This window comes from Urocitellus parryii, chromosome 9 (genome assembly GCF_045843805.1).
Source record: "Urocitellus parryii isolate mUroPar1 chromosome 9, mUroPar1.hap1, whole genome shotgun sequence".
NCBI lineage: Eukaryota > Metazoa > Chordata > Mammalia > Rodentia > Sciuridae > Urocitellus > Urocitellus parryii.
The window spans coordinates 129,664,189-129,692,057 of NC_135539.1; the positions used below are offsets into that span (position 1 = coordinate 129,664,189).

The 27,869-nt window shown below is 35.8% G+C and overlaps 1 protein-coding gene and 1 pseudogene across 1 annotated transcript in view; both read right to left on the reverse strand.

Moving 5' to 3' along the window:
- Hmcn1 (hemicentin 1) overlaps positions 1–27,869 on the reverse strand; it is a 392,095-nt gene that overhangs the window by 280,953 nt on the left and 83,273 nt on the right. The window contains exon 2 of the mRNA XM_026392850.2: positions 8,857–8,927. Within this exon, the coding sequence (XP_026248635.2) occupies positions 8,857–8,927 (71 nt within the window). The remainder of the gene's footprint in view (positions 1–8,856; positions 8,928–27,869) is intronic.
- LOC113185636 (cytochrome c oxidase subunit 7A2, mitochondrial pseudogene) lies at positions 15,737–15,987 on the reverse strand (annotated as a pseudogene).

Consider the following 27,869-nt stretch of genomic DNA (forward strand, 5'->3'; position numbering starts at 1 on the left):
AGAAATAAAGCCTCCAGTATCCCCCACATTGCTCCAGGGAAACCTCAGGTCTCTTCTGGTGACAGGCTAGAATTCAGATCTCTAGCTAGTGTTATTTAGGTCTGGGGTATTTACAGCTCTCTGGAAGGGATTCAGACATCTGACAGGGTAATCAGATGAATGATATTCAAAGTCAATTCTAATACTAAATCTCCACATGATTCTTGAAATTTTTTTCAAGACACAAGAATAAAAAAAGGTAACTTATAGCAATATGGCCATTTTAAGGAACAACCAGGGACTGAAACATAGCACATTATATTCCATGCATGTCTGATTATGTAAAAATGAATCCCACTATTGTATGTAATAATAATGCACTAATAAAAATATTAAAAATAAAATAGAAAAAAATTTTGGAGAACTGGGCTGGGGATGTGGCGCAGTGGTAAAGTGCTTGCCTAGCATGTATCAGGCCCTGAGTTCCATCCCTTACACTGCCCACCCCCAAAAAAAAGAAAATTTTGGAGAACTGCTTCTGACAATTTGGACTTTAAAGAAACTCTTTAATTTTCCTTTGTATCTGTTTTGTTGAAAACAACATTTATAGTTTTTTTCCAGGATTTTAGATCATGAAACAGTATCCCAAGGAAACATTTTGAACTCCTCCCACATCATCACCTAAAGTCAGACAGATCAGATACAGTATTGTGGGGAACACAGCAATCCTGTGGTTGGGTAAGTAGGATGGGTGGAGTGAATTCAGGCTTCATAAGCCTGTGGATGTTATTTTGTCACAGGAACCTGCAATATTTACTCTTCAGTGAGTCACATATTTACCCTTAAGGAAATTCTCTTGTTTATAGGCACACTTTGAAAAGAAAATCCCGGACTTTCCCATTATAGTCCACATCCACCTCATTCTACCCACCTGTACATTTTGCTTTGAAAAAGCAATGTAACAGAACACCCTTTTAAACTTTTTATTCTTTTGAGATTTACACAAAAGATGCTTAAGAAATCAGGAAATGATTTGCTTCTGGGTAGGACACCAGGATGGCTAGGTGGGAAGAGTCAAACTTTCCCACTTCTGTCCTTCACTCCTGTAACTCAGGCTCCTTGAGGACAAAGGGTTATTTGTCCTTCAGGGAACTCAGTCTAGCAAAAGCTCCGACAGAAAACTTCAGCAACAAACTAGTTACAATAGGCCCAAAGAAGTTGCCATTATATAATAAAAATAATAAAGACACTACCTACCAATTCACCTATAGTATGCACACTGTCTTCAGTCTCTTAAAATGCATCTTGTTCTTGTATCTCCCAAAAGTAGATATGAGATCACTCTTTCAATAAGTTCGCCATACTAGTTAGTAAGAACATGTGCTAAGCAAAGGGAGTGATTTTCTATTTGCAATTACTTTTGACATTTGCTGCTCAATTGCAGGTATACCAATTACTCAAAGTGATTGGGACATGGAAGTAAAAATAAAAATAGTTAACTGATTAAGATAAATTTGCTGGGTGCGGTGGCACATGCCTATCTATAATCCCACCAGGAGGATTGTGAGTTCAAATCCAGGTTCAACAAAAGTGAGGCTCTTGCTCTTCGTCCCTACCCTGTCCTTGTTTACACCCCTTATATCAAAGGAGTCATTTGGTATTTGTTTTTTAAAGATTGACTAGCTTCACTTAGCATAATCTGCTCTAATGCCATCCATTTCCCTCCAAATTCTATAATTTTGTCATTTTTTAATGCAGAGTAATACTCCATAGTGAAGAATATTTACAGTAAACAGGGATGAGAGGTGGGAGGGAAAGGGAGTGAGAAGGGAAATTGCATGGAAATGGAAGGCGATCCTCAGGGTTATACAAAATGTCATATAAGAGGTAAGGAGGGGTAAGTCAAGAGAATACAAATGGAAGACATGATTTACAGTAGAAGGGGTAGAGAGAGAAAAGGGGAGGGGAGGGGAGGGGAGGGGAGGGGGGATAGTAGACAATAGGACAGACAGCAGAATACATCAGACACTAGAAAGGCAATATGTCAATCAATGGAAGGGTAACTGATGTGATACAGCAATTTGTATACGGGGTAAAAGCGGGAGTTCATAATCCACTTGAATCAAACCGTGTAATATGATGTATTAAGAACTATGTAATGTTATGAACGACCAATAAAAAAAAAAAATAAAATGTATTTTAAAATCCAAAAAAAAAAAAAAAAAAAAAAAAGAATAGTAAATTGACATACTCTGTTTCTATATATTGTTACTATGATATGACAGATTTCTGAACAATTTTCTGTACCAATTACTCTCAAGCTCAAGTGAACTGAGGAAATCCTTTTTTCATATGCTAAGACACTTCTTCAATGTGAAGGTAAAAGGAATTACTTTATTATAAACTGACAGAGGAGATGCATTAAAGTAACTTGTTACCAGTTTGAAAAAAAAAAAAAAAAAAGTGAGGCTCTTAAGCAACTCATTGAGACTCTGACTCTAAATAAAATTGAGAATAGGGCTAGTGATGTGGCTCAGGAGTTGAGTGCCCCTAAATTCAATCCCCTGTATCCCCCCCAAAAAAAAGAAACAAATTCATTGTATTGAGGATAAATCCAGCCCTAGAACCACATCTGTCTTTAATTATTTACTTTTCTGCTTTGAAGTAAAATACAAAGAGAAATCATAAAAATAAATAATCTTAATTTGATTAGATTAATAAGGTTACATAAAATAATATTTAGAAGGAAAGTAGAAGAGCAATAAAGACGGTGGCTTTGGCAGTAAATGCCCCAAGGTGGTTGTGTGTGTGTGTGTGTGTGTGTGTGTGTGTGTGTGTGTGTGTGTATGTGTGTGAGAAAGAGAGAGACCTGCTTTGCCATTTGACAATTTTATGACCCAAGTAAGATATGTTATCTAACACCTTAGCACTTGAGTTTCCTCATTTGTAGAAAGGAAAAGTCCTGCGTGTGTGTGAACTGAAAGAAATACTTTCAAACATTTGCAAAACCTTTCACAAAGCACTTGCTCATAACTATTGTTCATTTATGGCATAAATACTTGGAGATTACTTCTCTTTAAATATCTTTATAATACTAGAGTTAGTAGTAGTAGTAGTAGTAAAAAAGTACATTTATAAAGCCCACACTTAGGACCAGACACCCTTCTATTATTCTTAAAGTTCTTACATGTATTATTAGTAAGACTCCTTATCATACTTCCTGCCCTAAATTAAATAAATACAGACCATTCCTCTTTACAGTATAAACATGCTCAGATATGTCTATAAACATACATATTTTATAACATTTATATGTACTTCAAAATATAAATTTATGTCAAATGCACATTCTAAAAACTTAAATGTAATAAAAACTGTTTTTAAAGTTGAATCATGTTCACTAACAAACAGTACAAACAGCTATACTGTATATCTACATCTATGCTGACATAGATGCCTACTCTTTTTATTCTTTATTTCTTCTTTTATTTCTTTATTTGGTAACTTTTTTCCAATGATTTAAAAAAAAAGCATACTTTTACATAGAAGCATAATTTAGAATACTAGAGGGCTGGGGATGCAGCATAGAGGTAGACCACATGCCTAGCATGCATGAGGCCCTGGGGTCAAGCCTTAGAACAGTAAAGAAAACAAAAATCAGGGGCTTGGACTGCAGCTAAGTGATAGGGTGCTTGCCTGGCACTCAAGAGGACTGGGTTCAATCCTCAGCACCACATGGAAGGAAATCAAATAAAGGTATTGTGTTCATCTACAACTAAAAAAAAACAAAAACTTTTAAAAAATCAGTCTTAGGATACTAGAAATTAGGTAAAGTGTATCCAAATTGGCATAGTAAATTATTCTTCTAACATCAGCATTATCTTGTTCTCATCTTGCTAACCATCTTCACCTATCCAGCCAATATATTTATGTATTTATTTATTAATTCATTCATTCTATTCAGTTATATGTGACGGCAGAATGCTCTTCAATTCTTGGTACACAAATGGAACACGATTTTCTACTTCTCGGTTGTACAGGAAGTAGAGTCACACCATTCATGCAATCATACATGTACCTAGGGTAATGATGTCTGTCGATTTCCATCATCTTTCCTATCCCCATGCACTCCATGGACTCCATGTACCCAAAGGACTTAAAAACAGCATACTACAAGGACACAGCCACATCAACGTTTATAGCAGCACAATTCACAATAGCCAAACTGTAGAACCAACCTAGATGCCCTTCAATAGATGAATGGATAAAGAAAATGGTATATATACAGCCATCACATTTCATATTCTCCTTGCACAGTGAACTCTAGTACAAGCTGCTCTCTCACAGAGAAACCCACCTCCCCAACCTAAGTTGGCTGCCCCTACGTCTGTGTATTATTTTCTGTTAAACAAAAACTGGACCCTATCCTTACCTTATTGACTCTTATCTTCTTGCTATCTGTCTGTTCCACATACATTTAGTCTTATTCCTGGTCTTTTTTTTTTTAAAAAAAAAAGTCTATTTCATTAAAATCTTTTTACGAAAGAATTAAATTGTGTGTAAATATTTTCAGTTTGGGGGATCAACCAATTGTATAAAACTTATCACCGTAATCACATTATTGTAGAAAAATCCTGGGTTTTATTATTGATTTGATTATTTACTTATTTTCCCTTTTCAAGTGTTTGACTAATATGCTTTTTTGTTCTTTAGAACATCTGGATTAAATGCTTGAAGGCTTATCAGTGCCAATACCATTTTCTGAAAATCAACAGGCATTATAGTTTCTTGTGAAGAATGTGACCAAGGCGAGACTTCACACTACATGTTTATGAGCATACTAATTCCCAAAGCTCTGTGTGATTTGAACACCATTTGTTGTCATTTGTCTTTCATTCTTGTCCCCAGAGAGAAAGTTCATTTGCTTTTCAAGTTACTTCTCTGTATTCCAGATGAAAGCCGATGAAGGAAAATGAAGTCAATGTAATACAATTAATGATTTAAGTATAGTGGTTTTTGCTAAATTTTTTTTGAAAGTTTTTAATGGCTTTTTTTTTCAATTCCTTATCTCTATAAGCAAAAAACACCTGAGCCCTCTGTAATGTTAATAGTCAAGTGTTTCATTTACATCAAGCCAAGTTCACTTTTTTTCCCAAAGCTAGTACAAATGAGTGTTTTAAAATGTTTTTTAAATCAAATTCATTTCAATGGCATAACAACCCTTGCTGCTCTTAATATCAGCGACTTTGAGAGTGTTACTAAAAATAGTGGAAGGGAAACCGAGGAAGGGTCAGAAATTACACACAACAGAACATTAAAATTTTATGAAAAGTGTAAAGTTTAGTTTTTGATATTTATAAAAATTAATTGCTTTTCAAGTTACTTCTCTGAATTCTCTGTATTAAAATATTATCTAATAAGCAAGCAATAAAAAAAATCAGTACACTAGGTTATTGTAGCTTACAGGTTTTTTATAGCTGACTCTTTAAATTGTTATTTGTTCTTTTTAGTTATACATGACAGTAGAATGTATTTTGACATATACGTCCATGGAGCATAACTTTCCATTCTTGTGGTTGTACACGGTGTGGAATTACACTGATCATGTATTCAGATATGAACATGGGAAGGTTATTCCTGATTCATCCTACTGTCTTTCCCTTTCCCATCCCCTCTTCCTTCCTCCTATTATCCCCTGTCCAATCCAGTGAACCTCCACTCCCCACCATCACCAACCATTTTGAGCCAGCATGCACATATCAGAGAAGTCTTTTTTTTTTTGATTAGCTTATTTCACTTAGCATGATAATCTCTAGTTCTATCCATTCACTGCCAAATCCCATAATTTCTTCTCTAAGGCTAAATAATATTCCATCGAGTATATGTACCACATTTTCTTTACCCATTCATCTGTTGAAGGGCACTTGGGTTGGTTCCATAGCTTAGCTATTGTGAATTGAACCGCTATCAACGCTGATGTGTCCGAGTCACTATAGTATTCTGATTTTAAGTCCTTTGGGTGTAAGTCAAGGAGTGAGATAACTGGATCAAATGGTAGTTCCATTCCAAGTTTTCTAAGGAATCTCCATACTGCTTTTCAGAATAGTCGCACCAATTTGCAGTCCTCCAGCAATGTATGAGTGTACCTTTCCCCCACTTCTTCACCAGCATTTATTGTTACTTGTATTATCTGATTCTTTCTTAATGAATTTTTGTCACTGATTTTTAAAAAGAATAACTTACTAGAAATTTTGAAAGTAAAAACACGTCTATGGTAGCCCCAAATGCTAATAACATGGCCCAATATTGATTGAAGAGGAAAATCAAATATTTGATTTATTGTCCATATTGTCGTTCTAATTAAGCTTCCTCTTCAATCTCATGAAGAGGAGGAGGAGGAGAAGAGGAGGAGGAGGAGGAGAAAAAGGAGGAGGAGGAAAAAGAAGAGGAAGAGGAAGGAGAAGGAGAAAGCAAAGGAAACCCAACTCATTAGACACAGCTAATGCAGAGGAAACTTCCAGAGATATGGGCACAAGCTTTCATTCCAGGGGAGAACAAAGAAAAATTATGGTTTTGAACAGAGATGAAATTACACAGCCCTCTAGATTGGCTGTATCAGATTCAATCCCAGAGGTGTTGGGAGAGCTCCGAGAAGGGAGTCCATGGTGAGTCAGAAATCAAGATCCTTCTCCCTGAGACAAACAGAGCACTGCAAATCCTGCAGCAGAAGACAGGAAATCAGGGAGTGCCAGTGCCAGGTCTCACTGGGAATGTAGGTATTTTCATTCTGGCCAGATTTTCAAGAATAGTCTCATAGAGGGGGAAAAAAATGAATGAATACAGTAAATCCCTCTCTGAGATTCTACCGACTAGAAATTTCCACTACTTGGCTCTTCTCAATCTCTATAAGGCAATGAAAACATTAGGTTTTTAAAGTATAGTTGAACCATCAAGTAGAATGCATTTTGAGATATACATACATGGAGCATAACTTTCCGAGTCTCAATTATATTTGACATTAGCTTTGATGTTAAGGTGTACTTTTAAAAGAAGCTCCCTCAAATGGCATTTCTTTATTCAACGGTTGTTTAAAGTATACCGATTCATTCCCAGGTGGAGCAGAGACGAATGAGAGCTACAGAGCTCTTGCCACCGGGAACTCACAGCAGAATACAGGAACATAAACAGACACTTCAGAAAATGCAGTTTTAATTTCCTTGATCCATGTACAAGATAAAAAAAATTTATAGAAATTTCTGGGTTTTGTTTTATTTTTTAAGAATCTGGATGTGCAAAGTGGCAAGGAATTTGCTGTATCAAGGAAGAAAAAAGTGAATAAAAAATGAGTGGCAAGTAATTGACAAGAGAATGACATGGCAGAAGAGAAAGGAAACGGAGCATTGATGGAGAAAACATTTTCTGAAGAAATTCAGAAAAAGAAGAAAAAAGTCAAGGGATCATTGCATAAATCAACATACAGATTTATTAACTGTAACTCAATTCACGATATGATTTATAAATAGACACATGCACAAAACAGAGTCACCACTGAATACATACTGGGAATACCAAATTTTGGGTTTCACACTTCATTCCCCAACTAAGTTCCTACTGTGCACAGTTCCTCATCAAGTCATCCACCTCACAGTGAAACCAATCAAAGTTTTATACCTTCAACTCTGATATGAACTCTGTCAATTTGTACATTCTGGTATATTCACTCAATAATTTATCACAAAGTGTGAGTCCAATTCTACTTATCAGGCATTTTAACTCAGGATTTAATGATGAGCTGGGTCAGACACAATCTTTCAATGTGAAACCCCAACTGCTCTTTGATAGAGGTAGTGAGATACGGCCAAGCCTGAAGGGTAAGGCAGGGTTCTCTGAGGAATGATATTCAAGACAAGATTACACGTGTAAGATTTTTAAACTCAGTTTAGGGGATCAAGGACAGGAACTTCCTATGAAAGTAGACAGCATGAGCCAAACTCTCAGGAAAAGACGGGTGGGGATGTAGACATTGGGAGATTCTATGCAAGTCCCTGGAGGAGGATGGCAGAGCCCAGTGGACAGAGTGGCACTAGATGGGCTGAGAGGGAGGCATGTCTCAGGTCACTCAGAACCATGGGAAGAAATTTGATGAGGTACAGGAAAGGGTTGACAAGTGGATGACAGAAGTAGGCGAAATGATCAGAGATGCCTATTGAGATTCTTTAGTTTACAGCTTAGAGAAAGTTCTGGAAAAACAACAAGAGGAAATGCAAGAACATCACTTAGATGCTTTTCTCTGTTAAGACTAATGACAGTTACTGGGATTAGGATGGTGCCAACAGAAATGAAGAGAAGTTAATAGACTTAAGACATTCAGAAAGTTAAAAAAAAAAAGACAATGATGATTTGGATGGGAGAGGTAAGTGAGGGATATCTAAATTCTATTTTTAGAATAGTATTGGAACAATGTTATTCTTATTCTCTAACAACCAAATTACATTAACAGCCAAAAATCTCAATGGTCAACTGACAGCATAGAATATCAAAATTTCCTTAGTTAAGCCATTTATATTTTGGGGGGATTATTAACTGTTCCTTATCTCATCTAGAGCAGGGGTCAGCTAGTATTTTCTATAAGGGGGCCAAACAGCTACTCAACTCTGTCTTAGATAATACATAAGTGAAGGTGATATTTTGATACCATTCTCTTTATTCCAAAATCTTATTGTTCAATTCATTCTGGACATTGGCAGAAAAATGAAGTGGTATTTCATCCCTTAAAAACCAACAATTTACTTCTTTCAGATTTAAAAAATATGGAAAGTCAGCCAAACATGCATGGTTTTCCATTCCCCCAAGAAGAAATTGAAGGCAAGCACTCACCTGAACATAGAGTTCTCTGAGCTCATATTGAAATTTCTTGGGATCTGTGGTAATTGTCACTGGGCCAATTTCTGTAAAAATAAAATGAAAGATCAATAAATATTAATTGACAGCATTAATTAAGACTTTACTGTGTTTGCCAATATCTTTTCACTGTGTACCACATATTACTAATTAACAGCGCATAGTTAGCAAAATATCAAAGACTCTTTCTCAATTTATACCTACCAAAGAATAACTTATCATTCACTCTATGGTATGCATACCTAACAGAGTGGACTTTTTAACCTGTGGAGTCAAAACTGTCACAGGGCAAAGAACCACAGGCTCCCAGTGGGGGTTCCTTCTTACTATCCCCAGTCATTATTTACTGAGCACATACTTTGTCATTAGAATCTAAATGAAACACTTATTCACCCTCTAATTTAGTTTTCTCAACTATAAATTGTAGGTTTGTCTACAGTTTTTTGTAAGTCTGAATTAGTTCATAAAAAACATTTTAATGCTACCCAAAGGGAAAAAAGTGAACACTCACTGCCTATCCCATAGTGTTCTTCAGAATTTGAAGAGACATTAAATGCATGAGGACATTAAAAGTACGAGAGATGGTCCTATAACTCCTTTTCCAAATGCCAGGATGGCTGGGTGTCACTATCACCATTCTAAACTGGTTTAGATCATGATTGCCTTTAGGGTTGGGCCACTTTCATGACTGTCCTGATATACTATATACACCACTGCTTTAGAGAACAGATCAGGCTCCAGCCTTCCTTGGAGAGTCAGGACTTAAATCATTAGTCAGTTCCAGAGAAAGAACCAGATTCCATTTGGGTTAAGATAGAGATAGATAAATAGACATATATTAATATACACATATATTATTCATATTATTTGGGGGCTGAATACAGCATATCTGGAGTAAAGATTTTAATCCCCCAAACTTATTTTTTTATTAAAAAAAATAAGGCTTTTAAAATATATAATTTGGAAGTGGCCTTTTATGAGTATCAATTATTTTCCCCAGAAAGCATCCATATACTGAAGTGATGGTATTAAAATTCATCTGGGTATCATGTGTACCGACATATTTAAATTCCCAGGATAGATGAGAAGTTTTCTATTTTATGTCATGGAGATAGAGCTGGCATCCAAAATTATAATGTGCAACTACAACACCAACATACACAAGATACTTCACATTTAATTTTTACAAACTCTTTCTAGCTTCAAAGACATACTGCTAGAAAAGGATTTTATAACTTCAAAGAACAATAATTAATTAGCCAGGCCTTCTATAACATGCTACATATGGTACAAAAACAGACCGTAGGATTTTAAAAATAAATGAGGTAAACTGGAAAGAAGGCACAATTTGTCTGCCATTACTCATGTGATTTTTCTTAGAAATTACATGATAAAAATGCCTCAGTCCTTCACCAGAGATTAGACACCTTGCAGTTTGCAAAAAGAATGGAGAGGTGATTGGATAAACCATGTGCAAATGCAAACATCTGCATTCCATACCAAGCAGAACCGTCATTAGCCATGGCCTGAGTGTATGGAAAATGAGAGAAGCCTACTCCCTCAAGACTAAACAAAGGCATACTTTGCAAAGGAATGCGAAACAGTGATGAACACGCCAGACAGTTACACCCTGACATATAAGTTGTCAGCAGCACTGTCAAGCCAATCTTCTATGTTCCTCCATGGCTTAATACTGAAATAATCCTAGAATTTAAGACTCAAGAAGTAGGAAGGAATACAAAGAATGCCAGGAAACAAAAAACAATTGTATAAGAATAGAGTTTAGACATGCAACAATAATCCCTGTAATGATAAACAAAATGGCTCTGGATACACACTTTTTCTTCAAGAGTGGGATGGATCAAAGGATGCTAATAAAATAAGAGGACTGAATAGTCTTCATTTTACTCAACCAGAGACTTTCCACTAGACACTTCTTTTCAGCACAGATAGGAAATCTCTCAAAGCTCATTTCTAAACTTTTTTTTTTTTTTTTGCAAACCACATGGAACAGCGGAGATAGATCTCTTATCAGTTAAGATAAATACTCAGGTGAGGTAACAGCCTGCCAAAGCTGCTAACACTCTAGTTGTAAGCATTCTTTCCACCTTTTTTTAAAAAAAAATGATAGGACTATCGGGCAAAAATCAGTCGCCCTCCTTATCAGGTCTTGCTTCCATTCCAGTCTTTCTCTTCATTCAATGAGCCCTGTGCCAATTATGTCATTAGCAATTTCCTCTTCCCTTCCTTTCTGCTCACGTTAGTTTCATCCATTGCCAAGCCTTTGATGACATTCAGCAGGTACAACTTTGTCCTTACTTCTTGCCTGAACACAGGCCTCTATGGCTTGTAAAACTAAAAGAAAACTCTCAAAGGCAATCCAAGCTCCCTCTTTATCCAAACTCCAAAATTGGTTAACACCCCTTACTATGAAGCTACTGCACCCCCTCACCATACCCATTGCTATCTCTATTGTATTTCATCTTCTCATGCACCGCTCAGTCTAAAAAGCCCGATTTAAATCCTACCTCTTTTAGGGTCTTGCCGTTTCTCTACCTCACTTTAATGTAAAATTCATTGATAACAACGGTGCCCATAATAAAAGAATGGGAAGAATAAACATGCATGATAATAATGCTCTCTGCACACATTATTCAGCATATTTTGTACAGTGGTTTACTAAGAAAATCCACCTAACCAAAAAATAAACAAAACAAAACATCAATTTCCAAATAGAATCAGAGCTAGAAGAGGCATTAAAAAATCATTTGGTTTAATCCCCATATTCTACAGACAAGAAAATCTGAGGTCCAGAGAAAATGAAATTGAAAAACTTTGGTGGTAAAGATAACACTGAGCAACCTAGGCATCTTACAAATATTCCCACTTTTCCAAGATCTCCATTCTATGAATGAATATATCACTAACTTCACCTCCTTTCCTTTGGACCATAGGCAGGTTGGGCCATATGCAGAGTTCCTAATTTAAGGCAAACAATGCTCATAGTTCTCTATTATTGTATGCTTAGATATTTTCTTTAATAGACTAAAGAAAATTATCCCTCTTGCCTAATGCTTACTATAATCAAACATGCAATGAAAACTTTTGGAAAATTCCTTCTCAAATGTATTCAGTCAACATACATGGAACACCTATTAGATGTGGTTGCCACCGGTATCCTAAAGATAACAAACAGACCCTGCCCTCAAAGTCTCCACAGTCTGAAGGAGAAAATAAAAATGCATATATGTAATGACACTACCACGTAATGAGGGCAGAAACAGAGCATGGAAAAGGTTGTGTGGGACCACTAATGAATACTTTTCTTTTCCAGAAATAAAGGGATATTTCAAAAAAGAAGTAAAGTTCAGGGTTTCAAATTAGAGAACCAAACTCTTTATTCTTGCTACTTTCTTAAAAAAAAAAAAAAAACACTATACCTCAACTAAGTTCTGTAACAAGTTACAACCTATAGCTATCTATGTATACAGGTATTTTATTTATTTTTAATCAGTGCTTTATAGATATACATAAAGGTAGAATTTCTGTGGTATATTTATACATGCACACAATGTAATTTTGTCAAATTCATTTCACATTTCTTCCCCTGTATCATTCTACGCTTCCCCCTCAAACTCCTTCTTCCACTTCATTGATTTTTTTCCTCTCTTCTTATGATCATGTCCACCCCCGCCCTTTTCCCTTACCTTGCTCTAGCTTCTGCGTATCAGAGAAAACATTCAACCCCTTCCGAGTCTGGCTTATTTCATCTAGCATAATCTCCAGTTTCACTCATTTACCAGCAAATGCCAAAAGTTCATTCTTCTTTGTGCCCGAGTGAAACTCCATTGTGTGTGTGTGTGTGTGTGTGTGTGTGCGCGCGCGCGCATGTGTATATATGTATACATCATAATGTGGGGTATATGTGTGTGTAAATATATATATACATTATATATAGCACATTTTCCCAATCTGTTCATCTATTGACAGGCACCTGGGCTGGTTCTACAACTGGACTATTGTGAATTGTGCTGCTATAAACATTGATGTAGCAATATAAAGATTCCTCAAAAATTAGGAATGGAACCACCATAGGACCCAGCTATCCCACTCCTTGATATGTAGTTTTAAAAGTCACCAGTGTACTCTGTAACATACAATGGATCCCTTGAATTTTACAACAGCCTCACGAAGTAGACGGATAGCAGCAGCTTAGGTGATGGCAGCTGTCCAGCTTAAGGCTACACACCATGTGCCTGCAACAGGACACAGCATCCACCACATGATTCTACCATCGCCCCACTGCACTGATGTCCACTGTCAGTGCTTTCAGGGGACAAACTCAGTGTACATCTAGTGGGCCCAAGAAGAGGAGGAAGGGGGAGAGGGAAAAGAGTCAAGATTATACCCAGGCCTTCATATCCTCAATTTCTTACACTGTCACCACATCTTGGAGCCTCCAGGATAGACCTGAAGGCCATGCTACCAGATCAGGGAGGATACCAATTAATCCAATAAAAACTTCTCAGTTTTCTAAGTGACCAGAGTGTCTTCTCTTCTACTTTAAGGTAGAAAAGTTATTGGTTTAGCAGTAAGTTATTGATATAGGTCAATAATATTTCAACTTTCCACATAAAACTTATTTTTAAAAACAACAAAAAAATGCCAAGGTAACATACATTATTAAAAACATAAGAAATATGTCACACTTCAGATGACTTTTGGTTTTAAAAAAATAACAGTGTCTGAAAATAAAAAGGTCTTTCCCCTTTTCAATAATTTTGTTATTCCCCGTTTCCTAGGGATTTATCAGATGGGTTGGATTTATTTCCAGCACCTCAGCCATTGTTCTCTTAATCTGAGTTGCTGGATTGTACTTGAGAAAATAATGGAAAGAAATTCACAATGTAATATTTCCTTTCACTGCTTCATTTGGCAAGATCAATATCCAACTCCTTACTTCCTTTTCCTTTCCACGAACAGATTTCTGCTCCTTATAGCTTTTCCACTTTACTAAAAGTGATTTCTTGATAAAGAATTTTATTCCACTATTCAAAGAGATTACCATTCAAACAACTATTCACTGCTTTTTTCTGGGGCTCTGCATGGTTTGATAACAGCTTTCACAATTTTTGTTCCTTCTTTAAAAACACTGTTCTTGTCTTCATGTTGATAGATACACATAGATAAGTATGTGAAACTAATGACTATTTGAAAGGCATTATAGGAGAATCAAAAATACATATATCAGAAGGCCTGCTATAATAGAAGTTGAAGAATAGCTGGAAACTTAAAACAAGTTAAATGAAGCTTGACCTTCTATCTGCTTCAGATCAAGTGATACACATACAGAAGGAGGACGAATTTTATAGAAGACTTCTGAGCTCTAAGGAATATACAGGGAAGCTAACCAGGAAAGGTCCAGATAGGAACCAGGAAGAAAGCACCAGATGAATAGAAGCTAACAAAAAAGCAAAAAATTCCAGGCATTGAAACATGATCTTCTCAAAATCCCTTTCATGAGCTGAAACTCAGCATGTTCCACTTACTAAAAATTCTACTCTTGACTAATTTAATACAAATCAACTCTAACCTCTTTGTGTACAAAGATGTTAGTATAAGTATACAACTATATTCAAAGCATTAGGGCTGTTTTCTGTATGAAAAAGTAAGTTATGTTTCCTGCTTTGGGATGCTACAGAAAATCAGATTAATAATTTATATTTACGTGTACTGTTTTCAATTTAAACTACAATATGCTCCTTCTGGATTTCTCCCTTCATTTTCATTTACAGTGTTGCTGTCCAGCACCATTTTCAAATGATCTGCATCCAGTGGACAAAAGCACAACTGATTCACGATGCTGAGCTGAGCTAACACCAAGAATATTTCAGGAACCATTTAATTGATTACATTCCTCTCCACATTAGAACAGGTAATTTTAAGGACCACTGAAAGGCCCTTAATGATTGTTTTGGCAATAAGTTATACATTTGATGCATTTTATATAATCAGACTGAAGGATAAATTCACGCACAGCAGCTTATATAACATACATTGAATAAGTAGAACAAAATTCTGTTTAAAGAGATTACCATTTAAACAACGAGCTGTATGTTAACCTTAAACATATAAATTCAATAAAACTGCAGATAGTATAGGTATAATGTAAAGATTATTCACTTCATGGACTGCTGAATGGTACATAAAAAGTTGTTAACATGAATCAAGCAATGTTACACAGCTCTTTAGAACAGGAAGCAAGGAAGCGGGCCTTAATGATAGACACAGGGCTATGAGGTATACAGAGTAGGATGTTATTGCTTAGACTGGACCTTAGCCAGGAAACAGCAAGCACTTTTACAAAAACAGCCATGGGATTTTTACTGGATAACAAAATTCAGATTCTCAGTTTTGCGGGTAATCCTAAACATGAAATGGCATTTTTTAGCTTCCATATATATCCATGCATTGATACGGTATGGTTAAAAAGACAGAACACATAATATTTTTTATTCTATTTAATAGGATTCAATTAACAAGCTTTCTAATGTGATCAAGATATTCTAAAAGCAAACAAAAAGAAAATAAATACCATGTTCAAGTACATTTAAAAATGTTTAAATTTAAAAATTTTTAGAGAGAAATGTATTTTAAATTTAAGTTTGAAATTCCTTTCAAAGTTTGCTCTTAGTCAATTCTTTCATTTTTTTTAAATTGAAGACTGCTTTCTTAGTGGCAATTAGTACAAGTCAATAAATATTGATCCCCAAAGAGGAGCCCAGCTATTTATCTGGTTACTGATTCATAGAGAGCTGAAAGAAACTGAACCAGATGATTGCTGAGAGGTCTCTGGTCAATCCTGCCATTTGGGAGATGAAGCCATAGCCAACTCCTATATGACATATGCTGTTCCACCAACTGTAAGAATCATGGTGTCGCTATATAGAAGGGCATCAGCCGCTCAGCTCTTTAGATGCACTGGAATTCCATTATCCTCCTGAAACTGCTTTTGTTTCTCTGGAACTTTATTTTCAAAATGCCTATTGAATCAGTGCTGATGGTCCTTTGGGCAAGCTGACAAAAACCCAGCAGATTCTGTAGCATCTTGGCTCAGTTACTTCCCACCAACCATGACAATTGAACACCAGGCAACAATTCGTAGTCATTAATATTTTTTTAAATAAACCTCATCATCAGTTAGGGATAAAGAAGTGAAAAATCATGAAGGAAGAAGTAAAATGTTGATAAAGAAAAATATCCATTTGCAGGTTCTTATAAAAGAATCTTTAATACTGTTGAAATTTCTCCCTGTTGGGCAAACAGGCTTAACCTCAGGCCTAATTGTTTCCACAACAACCAAATGTATGTAGTCTTTTGATCGTGTCTTCAAGGAAAACAGAGTAAGTGATCCAAAGCCATATTTATGAAGTAAACATTTTATTTGCAAAAATATGGCAGAGACATGCTAAAAATATAATGGACATATGTATATAAATAGTATGTTTTTTTCTTTAAACACTTGCTTTAATTCATTCAAAAACAGGTTCTACATCCTTAAGGTTGGTTCAGATTGTTAGCAGAAAGCACAAAGACTTTTAGGAGAGAAGTCTTCATTATAAGAGTCAGAAATATCTGGGTGTGTCTGGGCAGGCCACATGTATTTATGACCAGTGCAGCTGTACATGGCCCTGCTCTCAAAAGAGCCCCGCCTTAGAGTTTAATACTTTCCAGTCATAATATTGAAATATTTTTTCCTTTGGATTTGTGTTTTGTAGGAGAGGTTCGATGAGACAATGGATGGAAGCCTTCCCACCACCTTCAAGGACGGGTCCTCTGCCACCTGTTCTCCCACTTCCAGATGCCCCAGGTCCCACCCATTAGCTCCATGCCTACTCCTGTCATCTGTCACCTTCAGAAACAACAGGAACCTAGATGTGGGTTGGGAAAGGCTGGGATCAGGGCACACAAGCACTCAGCACCATCTTCAAGCAGGGCATGGAGACAGCACACCCTGCTCCTGGCTAACAATACTTTCACCCTGGCTGAGCCCAGAGGCCAAGCATCAGGGGAAGGCAAGGCCACGTTCCCAATCCAAGCATGCCTCAGCACCAAGGTTGAAATATCCCTGGGGGTACCCTGTACATCAAGGATTAGGAAGGCTGGTCTATAGGAAGAGGAGACAGCTGGCTTAACTTTACTGGACCCCATTCCTAGATGAGAGCACAGTGCTTGGATCCTAGGGCTTGTACCAGGGAGAACCTCTCAAGGCAATATTGCCAAAGCAGAGGCAGCCTAACCACAAAGAACTTTCTAGTGCTTGCACGGACCTGTCTTTGCTGCAGAAGTATACTGGTGCCTGGGAGCTCTCTTAAACTGTAAGAACCTCTGTGGCTCAAGGTTCATTCCCTTCTTGCTTCCAATCCCCTGCCATCTGGTGTAAATTATTAGCATGAATTTTACCATCCATCTTTATTTGGTGCAAGGCCCATTTTAAATGCAAATAATACAGCATTTAACTGGTATGTAGATTCACCCAAATTACCCAATTCATATTTTTGGCTGATCCCAGAGGTTGTCTACAGCTGTCCAGAAGAGACAAACATAAGCCAGATTAAGGAATGTTGAAGAATCCTAGCAACCATCTGAGCAGCACAAGCAGTCCAGGTTTATCATGACACTGGGTTGAGCACTACTCCTTATTTCAAAACATCAAATACTTTTTAATTTTTAAGTTCACATAAAAAAAAGCTAAAAATCAAGTTTGTGTATTCTCCTGGCAAGTTATTTCATTGGCTTAATATATTTAAATCAAAATCTCATAGGATTTTTTTCTATGTGTATTTTGGAACATTTGCCTTATACTTCAATTTATTTGGGAAAGCCTAAGGTCATTTATATCAATAAAAACTGACAAAGAAGACAATAAAGGACCTTATAAGCATCATTAATTGAGAGGAGAAGAGTGCTGGTATATAATAGATATGAAATAACTGGAAAAGATGAAATTATCCATATATAAACAGGTGTCTCAGGACAGGATGCACAGGAGTATTTTATATATTTGGTAATTTAATGTATGGGTGCTTAACCACTGAGTCACATCCCCAGCTCTTTTTCATATATTATTTAGAGGCAGGGTCTTGCTAAGTTCCTTAGGACCTCACTAAATTGCTGAGACTGACTTTGAACTTGTGATCCTCCTGCCTCAGCCTCCCAAGTTGATAGGATTACAGGCGTTCTCCACTGCACCTGCTTTTTATGTAGATTTGATTCATAATTCATAGTATACACTAAAATAAACTCCAAATGGATAAAATTGGTAAATGTAACCATTTTAATTATTTTTAACTAAATCTAAATTACAATATATAATTAGAATCCATATCTACCTCCTGTAGATATATATTCCAAATAAGACTACTATTCTCTCACAATGTATTAGAAATCACAAGATCCTGACATATTCATATTAATAAACAAATTCAATTAAAATCTGAAACATAAAATAAAAATTGGAAATATTTTCCCTGTAATAGATCCTTCAAATTTATAAGAAAAAAAAATAAAGAACCAATCACCATGCAAAAGAAAAATTCATGAAAAAACAATAACAGGAACAAAACTTTTAACTTAGTCATATTGAAAGAGACGTAAGCTACAGCACCACTGAAATATACCTTGTAAGAAAGAAAACTTTTTTCCAAGATTATTACTCAAACCAGTGTCATAATGAATCTGTAATAGTCAAACTATTGGTAAGATTATATACAGTCATCACTTTTGTAAAATTTATTAGCATTGTGGGTATGATAGGTATTGTAAGTCTCAGAAGTAACTTGTGATAAAGCCCTTTCCCTCTGTTATAATTCACTGGAAATAAAAAACACATTGACATTATTAAGGTATGAATAAACGATGTCAAAATAGAAAAATGATTGAAAATGTATGGTCCCCTAAAAAATATTAGGCAGCAATGAAACTATTGTTCCATGTGGACAAGCAAATCAATATTTATCATCTAATACTAAATTAAACAAAATATAACATTGTACTCATTGATGGCAATTATCTCCAAAGGCCCATATACACAAATTCTGAAAGGCAATCTGGAAGTCAATCTGATGTTTAAAATAGATGAAATGATGAGTACTTTTAATTGTGTTCAATTTTATATTATTTTCTAATTTAGAAAGAAAAGAACAAATTTCACTTGATCATATACAAGCTTTAAATTTTGGCTCTTATTTGCTTACAATGGCCACTGAAAAAAGAAAAGCACAAAAATATGTTTCTGCATTAGGCAAGATAACAAGCAAGTTGCTAATCTGAGGCATTATCTGTTAGAGTTGTAAGGTGAAATATTTAAAGTATTTTGAGTCTAATCAGAACCATCATTGTCTGGATATAATGTTCTCTTTCAAACTTCTCCGCTTGAAGCTTTTCTCTCTTTTAAGTGCATAACTCTTTGGAATGTCATCTTCCTCCTGTCAGTCCTTACTGAATATACTAATAATTCCTTTTGATTGAATGAAATGAAACACTGCCCAGACTTTTAACCCTGAAATCTAACCACAGCCCAATTCTGGCTCTTTTTCTACCTACTATTGATTTTTGTTTTCTCCACACTCTCTGGCAATACATGTCTATTCAGATACACATTTGCATTTGTCTTGCTTTTTTCCTCTTCAGAGAATATTTTAACTATGAAATATCTAGGATAGATGTAAACACTGAACATGAAACTGAATCATCAATGGGACCATCCATTTTAAATTTCAATATTTCTCCTACTACGACGAAGTTCAGAGTGTTTACCGTAGTTGGTAACTTAAAGCTTCCCAGATTCCAAAATTGCCCTCATTTATTTAAGGTCAGTGAAGTTAATTACTTTGTTCTGGTTTGAATCCTCTCCATAGGCATTTCAACGTACTGCACCTGCTAATATTTGATCACGGGAAAGCATCCTCCCCAGAGGAGCTACCCACTCCCTCCATTGACAGATCATTAACACAGCACTACTATTGCAAAGACGCCAGTGTGTCCCTACAAATACCAGTGGGCTGCAGTGGATAGCCAGGCCTTTCCTACTACTGTATAGGAGAAACCAGAGACTTCTGTGGCACTCTCCATCACAGTGATCAGGCCGCTTACCAGCTGATAAACACAAGGGTGTCCTCCTCTGCTACAAACTCTCTGGTTCTCGGAAGAATACCCCTGCTCACTGATTGTATCAAGACATCTCTTTAAAACCTTTCCTCTAAAAGGCAGAGTTTTTTTTTTTTCTTTATTATACATTCTGTGCTCAAACCAAAGTGCAATGATTAGCATGAGCTTTTTACAGGCATCTATCAACAATTAGCCGAGTGTTAGAAAGGGAGATTTGGTCAAGTAAAGTTCCCAACCAAACTGAATGATACTGTTTAAGATTGCAGCCAATTCCAAATCCCATTAGAAATGGACAGAACCCAGAGGGAAAGTGGCATATGATTTGGGATTATGCACTCACGTGGCTCCCATTTACTATGTTTGATCTAAGAGCTCAGGCACTAGAGTTGAAACCTCTTGGGTTGGAAACAAGGCTCTGTTACATAATAGTTTGGTTTATTTAAAATTTTTGTCAAGTTCCTTAATTTCTATGACTTTCACTTTCTACATCTATCAAATGGGGATAATAGTCATAGCTACACCACAGAAGTGTCATGAGAATTTAACGAGGATAATGCCCACAGTGCAGAGCTCCGGACAGATTCAGTACGCAGTAAATGCTAACTGTACTGTAGCCACTGCCTGAAGTTTTCATAAGACATGATTCTAGGAATTATGATCGATTAAATAACCACTATAATATGTGGAAAAACCTTAATCTGGAAGTTCATATTAGAAGCCTATCACTACTTAAGATAACTTAATGAATTTGAATTTTCATCTCATTGAAAAGTAGAAAGTAGGCAAATTATATTCTTATAAAGATACATCTTTTTTAAAAAAAAAAGTCTACATTTTTACCAATAAGATGAAAATAAATCAAACTTGAATCATTCTTATGTGTTTTTGTAGATAACTAAAAGTCTACTTTCTTGCCTTTGAAGATAATAAAACATCATTTCAACATGCCATTGAATCAGATTTGCAAATTTGAAGTTAGATGATTAAGTATTTCTGAACTATGCTTAATCTTTCATTTCAACTTTTATGATACATATTAATACTTAAAAAAAGGCTAAAGGAAAAACATTTGCCAAAAATAAGTTTCTGGTTTCAAATTACTCATTAATATTTTACATTAAAATGCTACTGCCAAGTTATATTATCTGTCACCGTCTTCAAAGTCATCTGAAAAAATGCCCACCTCCTCTTTTGTTTATATTTTTTTCTATCAGGCTGCTTTCCCCATTTACTTGTCAAACCTGTCCTCAAGACTCACTCAGGTCCTAAGTTTTTGACAAGGTTCTGAAATATCTCACTCCTCTGAATTATGACTCAGCTGTTTGCTGGGGACTTTGCCTATGTGGCAGGCATACTCTAAAATAGCTTCCAACAATCTCTACCGCCTAGAATCCAGACCCTCATGTAATCCCCTGCCCTTGAGTATACGCTAGACCTAATGTCTCGCTTCTAATGAAAGAAGAGGACAAAATGACAGGGCATCACTACTAACACGAGGTTACTAAGCAACCGTGGCTTCTGCTAGGGTGTTCTCTCTCTCCTTATGATGGAATCCAGGCGTGTGCAACAGGCATGTGAGCGGCCTTCTCACCCCAGTGACTGGCAAGGATTGAAGGGCAGCATCTAGCCAAAAACAGCAAGTACCTGAGGCCCAAGTCCAACAGCTCAGGAAGAACTCAATCTTGATGACCACATGGGAGTAACTTGGAAGTGGACTTTTCTTCGGCCAAGTTCTGTGATGACCACACGTCAAATCAATGCCCTTCTAACGGACTTGTGAGAGACCCTGTCAGGACCCAGTGGTCTTGCTGAGGTTTCTGACTCAAAAACTACTTGTGCTTAACAACACAAAGTTTGGAAATCACTTTACAAAATTTAAATTAATAAAATGTAAAACGAGATGCTGCAGCAGTGGATAGCGACAATCATCTAACTGCACGTTCAGTCTCCCAAACTGGATTATTACTGCTCTGGATTATTACAGCAACTCTAACATTTTGAATCTTCAGCTCCCAGACAGTGACCCTCACTGTCTCATGTTGTTGAAGTTATAGAAATCGTCAGATAACAATTTTGAACAATATATACAAATCACTATTTTTAAACAGTCACCACACAAATCTGTATATGAATCTGTAATTTAACTTGCGGAAGAGAAAATACATGTACTCATCTTATATGTGTGTATGTAATGAGTAAATGCCTACACTAAAAATACACAGAAAAAATAACTTTAGAAGAGGTGAACATTTAGGTATTAAGGAAATGATAGCTAGAGAAAATGGAAAACATTAATATAGCCGTCTGAAAAATAGTGAAGGAAAAGAATATATTGAATTTTACAGGATATCTTAAAATACAATTATTTACTTAATCCTAAAAATATTAGAGAGATAGCAAATATTAATGGAACTTTTGAAGTCATTCAGATCATCTCTAATGAAGCCTATGAATTGCATCATGGTAATTTAAAAAGTCAAAGAGGCAGATGAAAGAAATGAAGAAAATTCAAAGCAATTGAAACTGAGTTCAAAACTCTTAAGTTATTAATGAAGCAGTGTACTCTGCCAAAGAATGAACTCAAAAAAAAAAAAAACTGAGTTCTCTTCTGACAAATATTCTTCTTCTGATATTTTAATTCAATAAATCATTTGTAAGTTCCTATTAGGTAATCATGCCCTGTGCCTAAAGCTGACTATTAAGAGTCTAATGAGACAGTTCACATTGTATGTTGCCCAGTTTCTTGGCGAATTTATGTGATTTTTTTTTAATCACAATCCATCTATTGTTTAGTTTTTTAAAAATGAAAAGAGTATATATTTGACACAGGAGATCAGAAAAGCTATTTAAAAGGTACTTTTCTTTGATGAAGGAAAATACAGATTGGAAGAGAATAGAATATCACTATATGCCTCATGATTGACAGCACTGTGCTTGTTGGAAGGGAACTAACTGTGCAGAAGACCAAATCTCTTTCCCCATGAAATTCAGTCTTAGAAATGAACAGAGACTAGAAACGGAACAAAGAAAAAAACAAAGTTGTAATAAATGCTAGAAGAAAGCAAGCTATTGAGGACAAAATAATGGAAAGGGGCTGTTTAATGATAGTAACAAGATGTTTTATTTCCTTTGTATAAAGTGAATGTCCATAGTCTAATCATTTTTATATGGGGTTCTTGGTTTTTTGTTTAAATTCTTTTTTAAATTTTTTAGTTGTGGATGGACACAATGTTTTATTTGCTTTTTTTTTTTTTTTTAATGTGGAGCTAAGGATGGAACCCAGTGCCTCAGGCATGCTAGGCAAGTGCTCTACCACTGAGCCACAACCCCAGCCCCAGGGGTTCTTGGTTTAGTCATGTCAATTTGTAGAAGTTTTTTATATATTGACTAAATTAATTTTGGTCTGATATGTGTTGTAAAAATTTCCTCTGGTTTGATGTTCCTTTGGGCCATGCAGAAATAGTTTTTTATGTAGTAAGTACAATTTATTAATCTTTTGCTAACAATCCCTGGTTTTTAATCATGGTTGGGAAAACTTTCCTTATGATAACAAAGAATTCTCCATGATGACTTCTAAGATTTTTATAATTCATACTTAACATTTACATTCATGATCCATTTGGGAATTATAGTAGTGTAAGGATTCACCTTTTTTTTTTTTTTTTTCAGACAGCTAACCAGTTGGCACTTCATTGTTTAGGAGAAAAATGAAATTTTTTCAGTAAACTACTATGATTGACATATGTCAAATGCAACCAAATTAGTCAATACGATCAAATATGATCAAATTGTCTAAGTAAGGCTTAATACTATGTTTTAATATCTGGGGAGGCTAGTCCCACATCTTTACTCTTTTTGGTAAATTTTCCTAGCCATTCATGCTTGTATATTTTTTCACACCAATTATAAATTATAATCCTATCTAAATCCAGAATTATTTTGAAGGTATTTTTGTGAACACCACATAAATTTATGAAGTGATTTTTTAAAAAACTGACAAGATGCTGAAATTTTCTATGGTGTATTATTCCAGTGATTCCAGTTTTAGAGGTCTTTTCAAAGTTTTATTTTTTTACCATCTAGAAATTTTATTACCTTTATTTTCTACATTTTAAAACTTAGGTTGGATTTCCTCTTTCACATGAGAGTTTAAGAGAGATCTTTTAATTTGATGACTTTTTAAATTTTATTCTTTTGTTATTAATTTCTAGTTTTATTTCATCACAATTTTCCTTGGTACTGAATATGATTGATCTATTAACATTCCATACCCAGTTTAAAAGGAGGTCTACGCTTCATTTTCAGAACACATTTTATGTCTCATTTAGATCCACATTCATTATGTAAAATGCTTTCTATCGAGTCACGTATTTTTGTCCTCTTGCTTTGTTATGAACTATGAAAGAAAATTAAAGTTTCTACTCTAATGTGTTTTTACTTTGGTTGTCATTGTTTTGTTCTATGAATAATGATGTTATCTTATTGGTGCATAGATATATTTCATTTTTATTTTCACTGTAAATGACTCAATCCTTTATAAATTTTCTGTTGAAGTTCATTTATCTATTTGTTTCTTAGGAATCTCTAACTGACCACGATGTCTCAAAGGAACAATATTTCCAATCATTCATTACGGCCTTCATACTTGACAACTGTTCCTAGTTGTAAAGTTCTTGAGTCACATTTCTCTCTGAAGATTTTATAGGTGTTGTCCAGCATCCCATGGGTTACAGAGTAGTTTCAGGTCACATTAATCTTTTTCTTCTACAAGTGACTCCTCTCTTGGCCCCTGTTAAATTCACTACCTCTGAATTTAACTTGGATGCGTTCTTAAACTGAGAGCTCTAGGACAATTTCCATTGGACTTTGTCTGCCTTTTCAACATGCAAATTCTCAAGTTTAATTTGTGGAAGTTCTCTTCATGTCTACCTTCAAATACTTATTTTGTCACTTAACTTCCAGTTTCTTTACTAGCAACTCCAGTAATCTATGTGTTTGATTTCTTCTGTCTGTCCTCCATAGCTACCTACCATTCTCTAAATCTTTTAAACTTGTTCCGTATGCTCATTTTTCTCACATTCATCCTGTCTCCATTTTTGCTATGTTTTCAGCAGGGTTTATTTTCTCATGTTCTCCTCTAACTTTATCTTGATTTCTGTGTTTTCATTTGTCTCTTCTGTTTCTTGAAATCTCTCCACTATTCACCTACTATCTCTTTTCTGAGCTCTTGTATTTGTAATTTACACTAATTCTTCAGGGGCACACTTATTTCTTTAAGGTGTTGTTGTGCTCTACTTGTAAATTTATGGCATAATATTCAGTAACAATTTTTGTCTTTTGGATGATCATGATTTTATCATGAACTTTTAGGTTCTCATTTCGTAACTTTTTTCCCTCATGATATTTTAAAAATATCTTGGGCTGGTCCCTGTTGTATCATACAGTATTGAAAGTGGCGAGCTTTTTGCTGTACCAGCTGTTTACTGAGGATTCATATGAGGAAGCATCCAGAAACATGTTCCAGGATAATAACAATTTTTCTCAAGATGTAGGGCTCTGTTTGTATTTTCATTTGCATGTTACATTTCCTCAGTGGACACAGCAGATGTGTTGGTTTTCTTAATGCAAACACTCTTCTCCACTGCAGCTGAGACTGGCTGTCTTCTGAAACCATGGCCTGTATTTTCATGATTATCCCATCTCCATCACTGCTGAGACCCAAAGTGGGTCTGAGAAAGTTCCTCTCTGGGTCACCTCCCTTTGTCCTGTTACAGTGAAGGAGTTCAGACGTGGCCTCTTGTTCAAAAATGACTCTCGTAGCCGGACAGCTCTGCCTTCAGTCTCCACACTTGTCCATCTCCACGTCTCATGTCTGCTTTGGGCACACATCCTTCCTTCTGGGCAAGCTGGTATTTAGCAGTCTTCCTCGTCTCGCCAAACAGAGGTTCACATCTTTATTTTCATTCACCTTGGAGATATGGACGATTTCTTGATGAAGGAGGGGATAAGGTGACTTCAATCTCCCACATTAATGACTTACTCATATTTGACGTTAGGTATCGAGTTAGAAGTACTAGGAGGTGAGGGGAGCCATCCCATCTGGGTCTGGCACTACATATATACATGCAAATATTCAATCTGTCCTCCTCACAACAGCCCAGCACACTGGGTATTAGTGCCTTCATCTCCCAGATGAACAGCACAACCCACATTTCAATCTGGATCCGACTCTGAAGCTTGTGATCTTTGCTCTGAACCACACTCAAATAAATTCCTATTCTCCAACGATGATTTTTAAATGTTTAGTTGTTGTGGAAACAAAATAATTCCTGATTGATTAGACAGTGGCATTATTTCTTTGTTTTGGAATTTAAATGTCGTTGGTCTCCTCCAAATATTTTTTTCAACCACTGGTGGTTACATATAGGAGGAAAACTTTTGAGAACAGAAATGGCTGCATGTTATTAAACAAGGACTGGACTTCCTAAACTGTAAAACCACAAAGCCCAACATAACACAACCAATATGCTGTTTGGTTTTGTCCCCTAAGCAACTGACCAAACAGTACTATAAATCTGTCTGCCAATGGATTTGACAAAGATTAAGAATGTTGATAGATCCCCTACCTAAAAAAATAAACTTCAAATCAACATAACATAAATAACAAACACGTGAATTCAAGGGACAATTTCAGAGTACAATTACAGATGATTTGGGGCAGAATTAATTATAATTATGTCATGTATGATTTGAGCTTGCTACATGTAAGAAAGCTCCAGACACATTGATTTCCAACAGTTAAAGATAGAAATAAGCCATTGCTACCATGCTTTTCTTGGCTTTTCAAACAAAGAAAACACTGCACGGATTTTTTTTAAATGAAATTTTATTAAAAGTCTTAGCAAATATACTCTAAAGATAGCACTAAAACAAGACAACAGAAAGAGCATTGTATTTCAAGTCAATAACCGTTTTTCTGCCAGATCTACATTACTGGTGTGAATTTGGACAAGTTACTTAACTCTCTATACTTCAATGCATGCTCTGGGTATAAAACAGAATAGCACAGTTCCTAACACTTAGTAGATCCTCACTAAGTAAGTACTGAATCTAAATAATGTGATGAACAGTCTGCTTTCCTCCTTTCTGTTGCATTAAGATCTAACATAACGATAATAATAAAACTAAGTTTCTCTCAAGGGTGCACTGGCAATTGTAGTTAGCCTTAGACAACAGTGCTCACTTATTTCTTTATTTATGGTCACAAGAGTTAACTTTAGGGCTGTTAGAATGTTTTCTATTCTATTTTAGTGTTTTAACAAAATAGCTTAAATGGAATAAAAAAGCTTAAAAGAAAGCCATAGGTGATTAAATAAAACATCCATCAACACCGATTCTGGCTTTTCTGTTTACTAGCTGTAGCAGCTTGTTTAGTATCTCTGAGCTTCAGTGTCCTTCTCTGAGAATCGGACGGATCTGGACAGCACACGTAAAACAATGTATGTAACAAGCCTTCGAGAAAAGGCGGACCCTTCATCCAAAAAATTTCATCAGGCTTTGCAGGACCACGTGTGCTTGCAATGTATGCGACCAGTGTGTGTGTCCTCTCACCCCAGGGGTCTTGCCAAAGCATAGCCAATGATTGGCTTTAATACACAAGTAGTTATCTGTTTCCTATTAGGAAACACTGCATAGCTCATGGTAGTAGCAGGGTGTTTTGTTGGATTGCACAATTTGAAAATTCTCAGTTTTTACCACCTCTGATACAACTAAATTGTAGGTTTGGGGGGGTAAGTTAAACATGAATCATGTAAGAACAC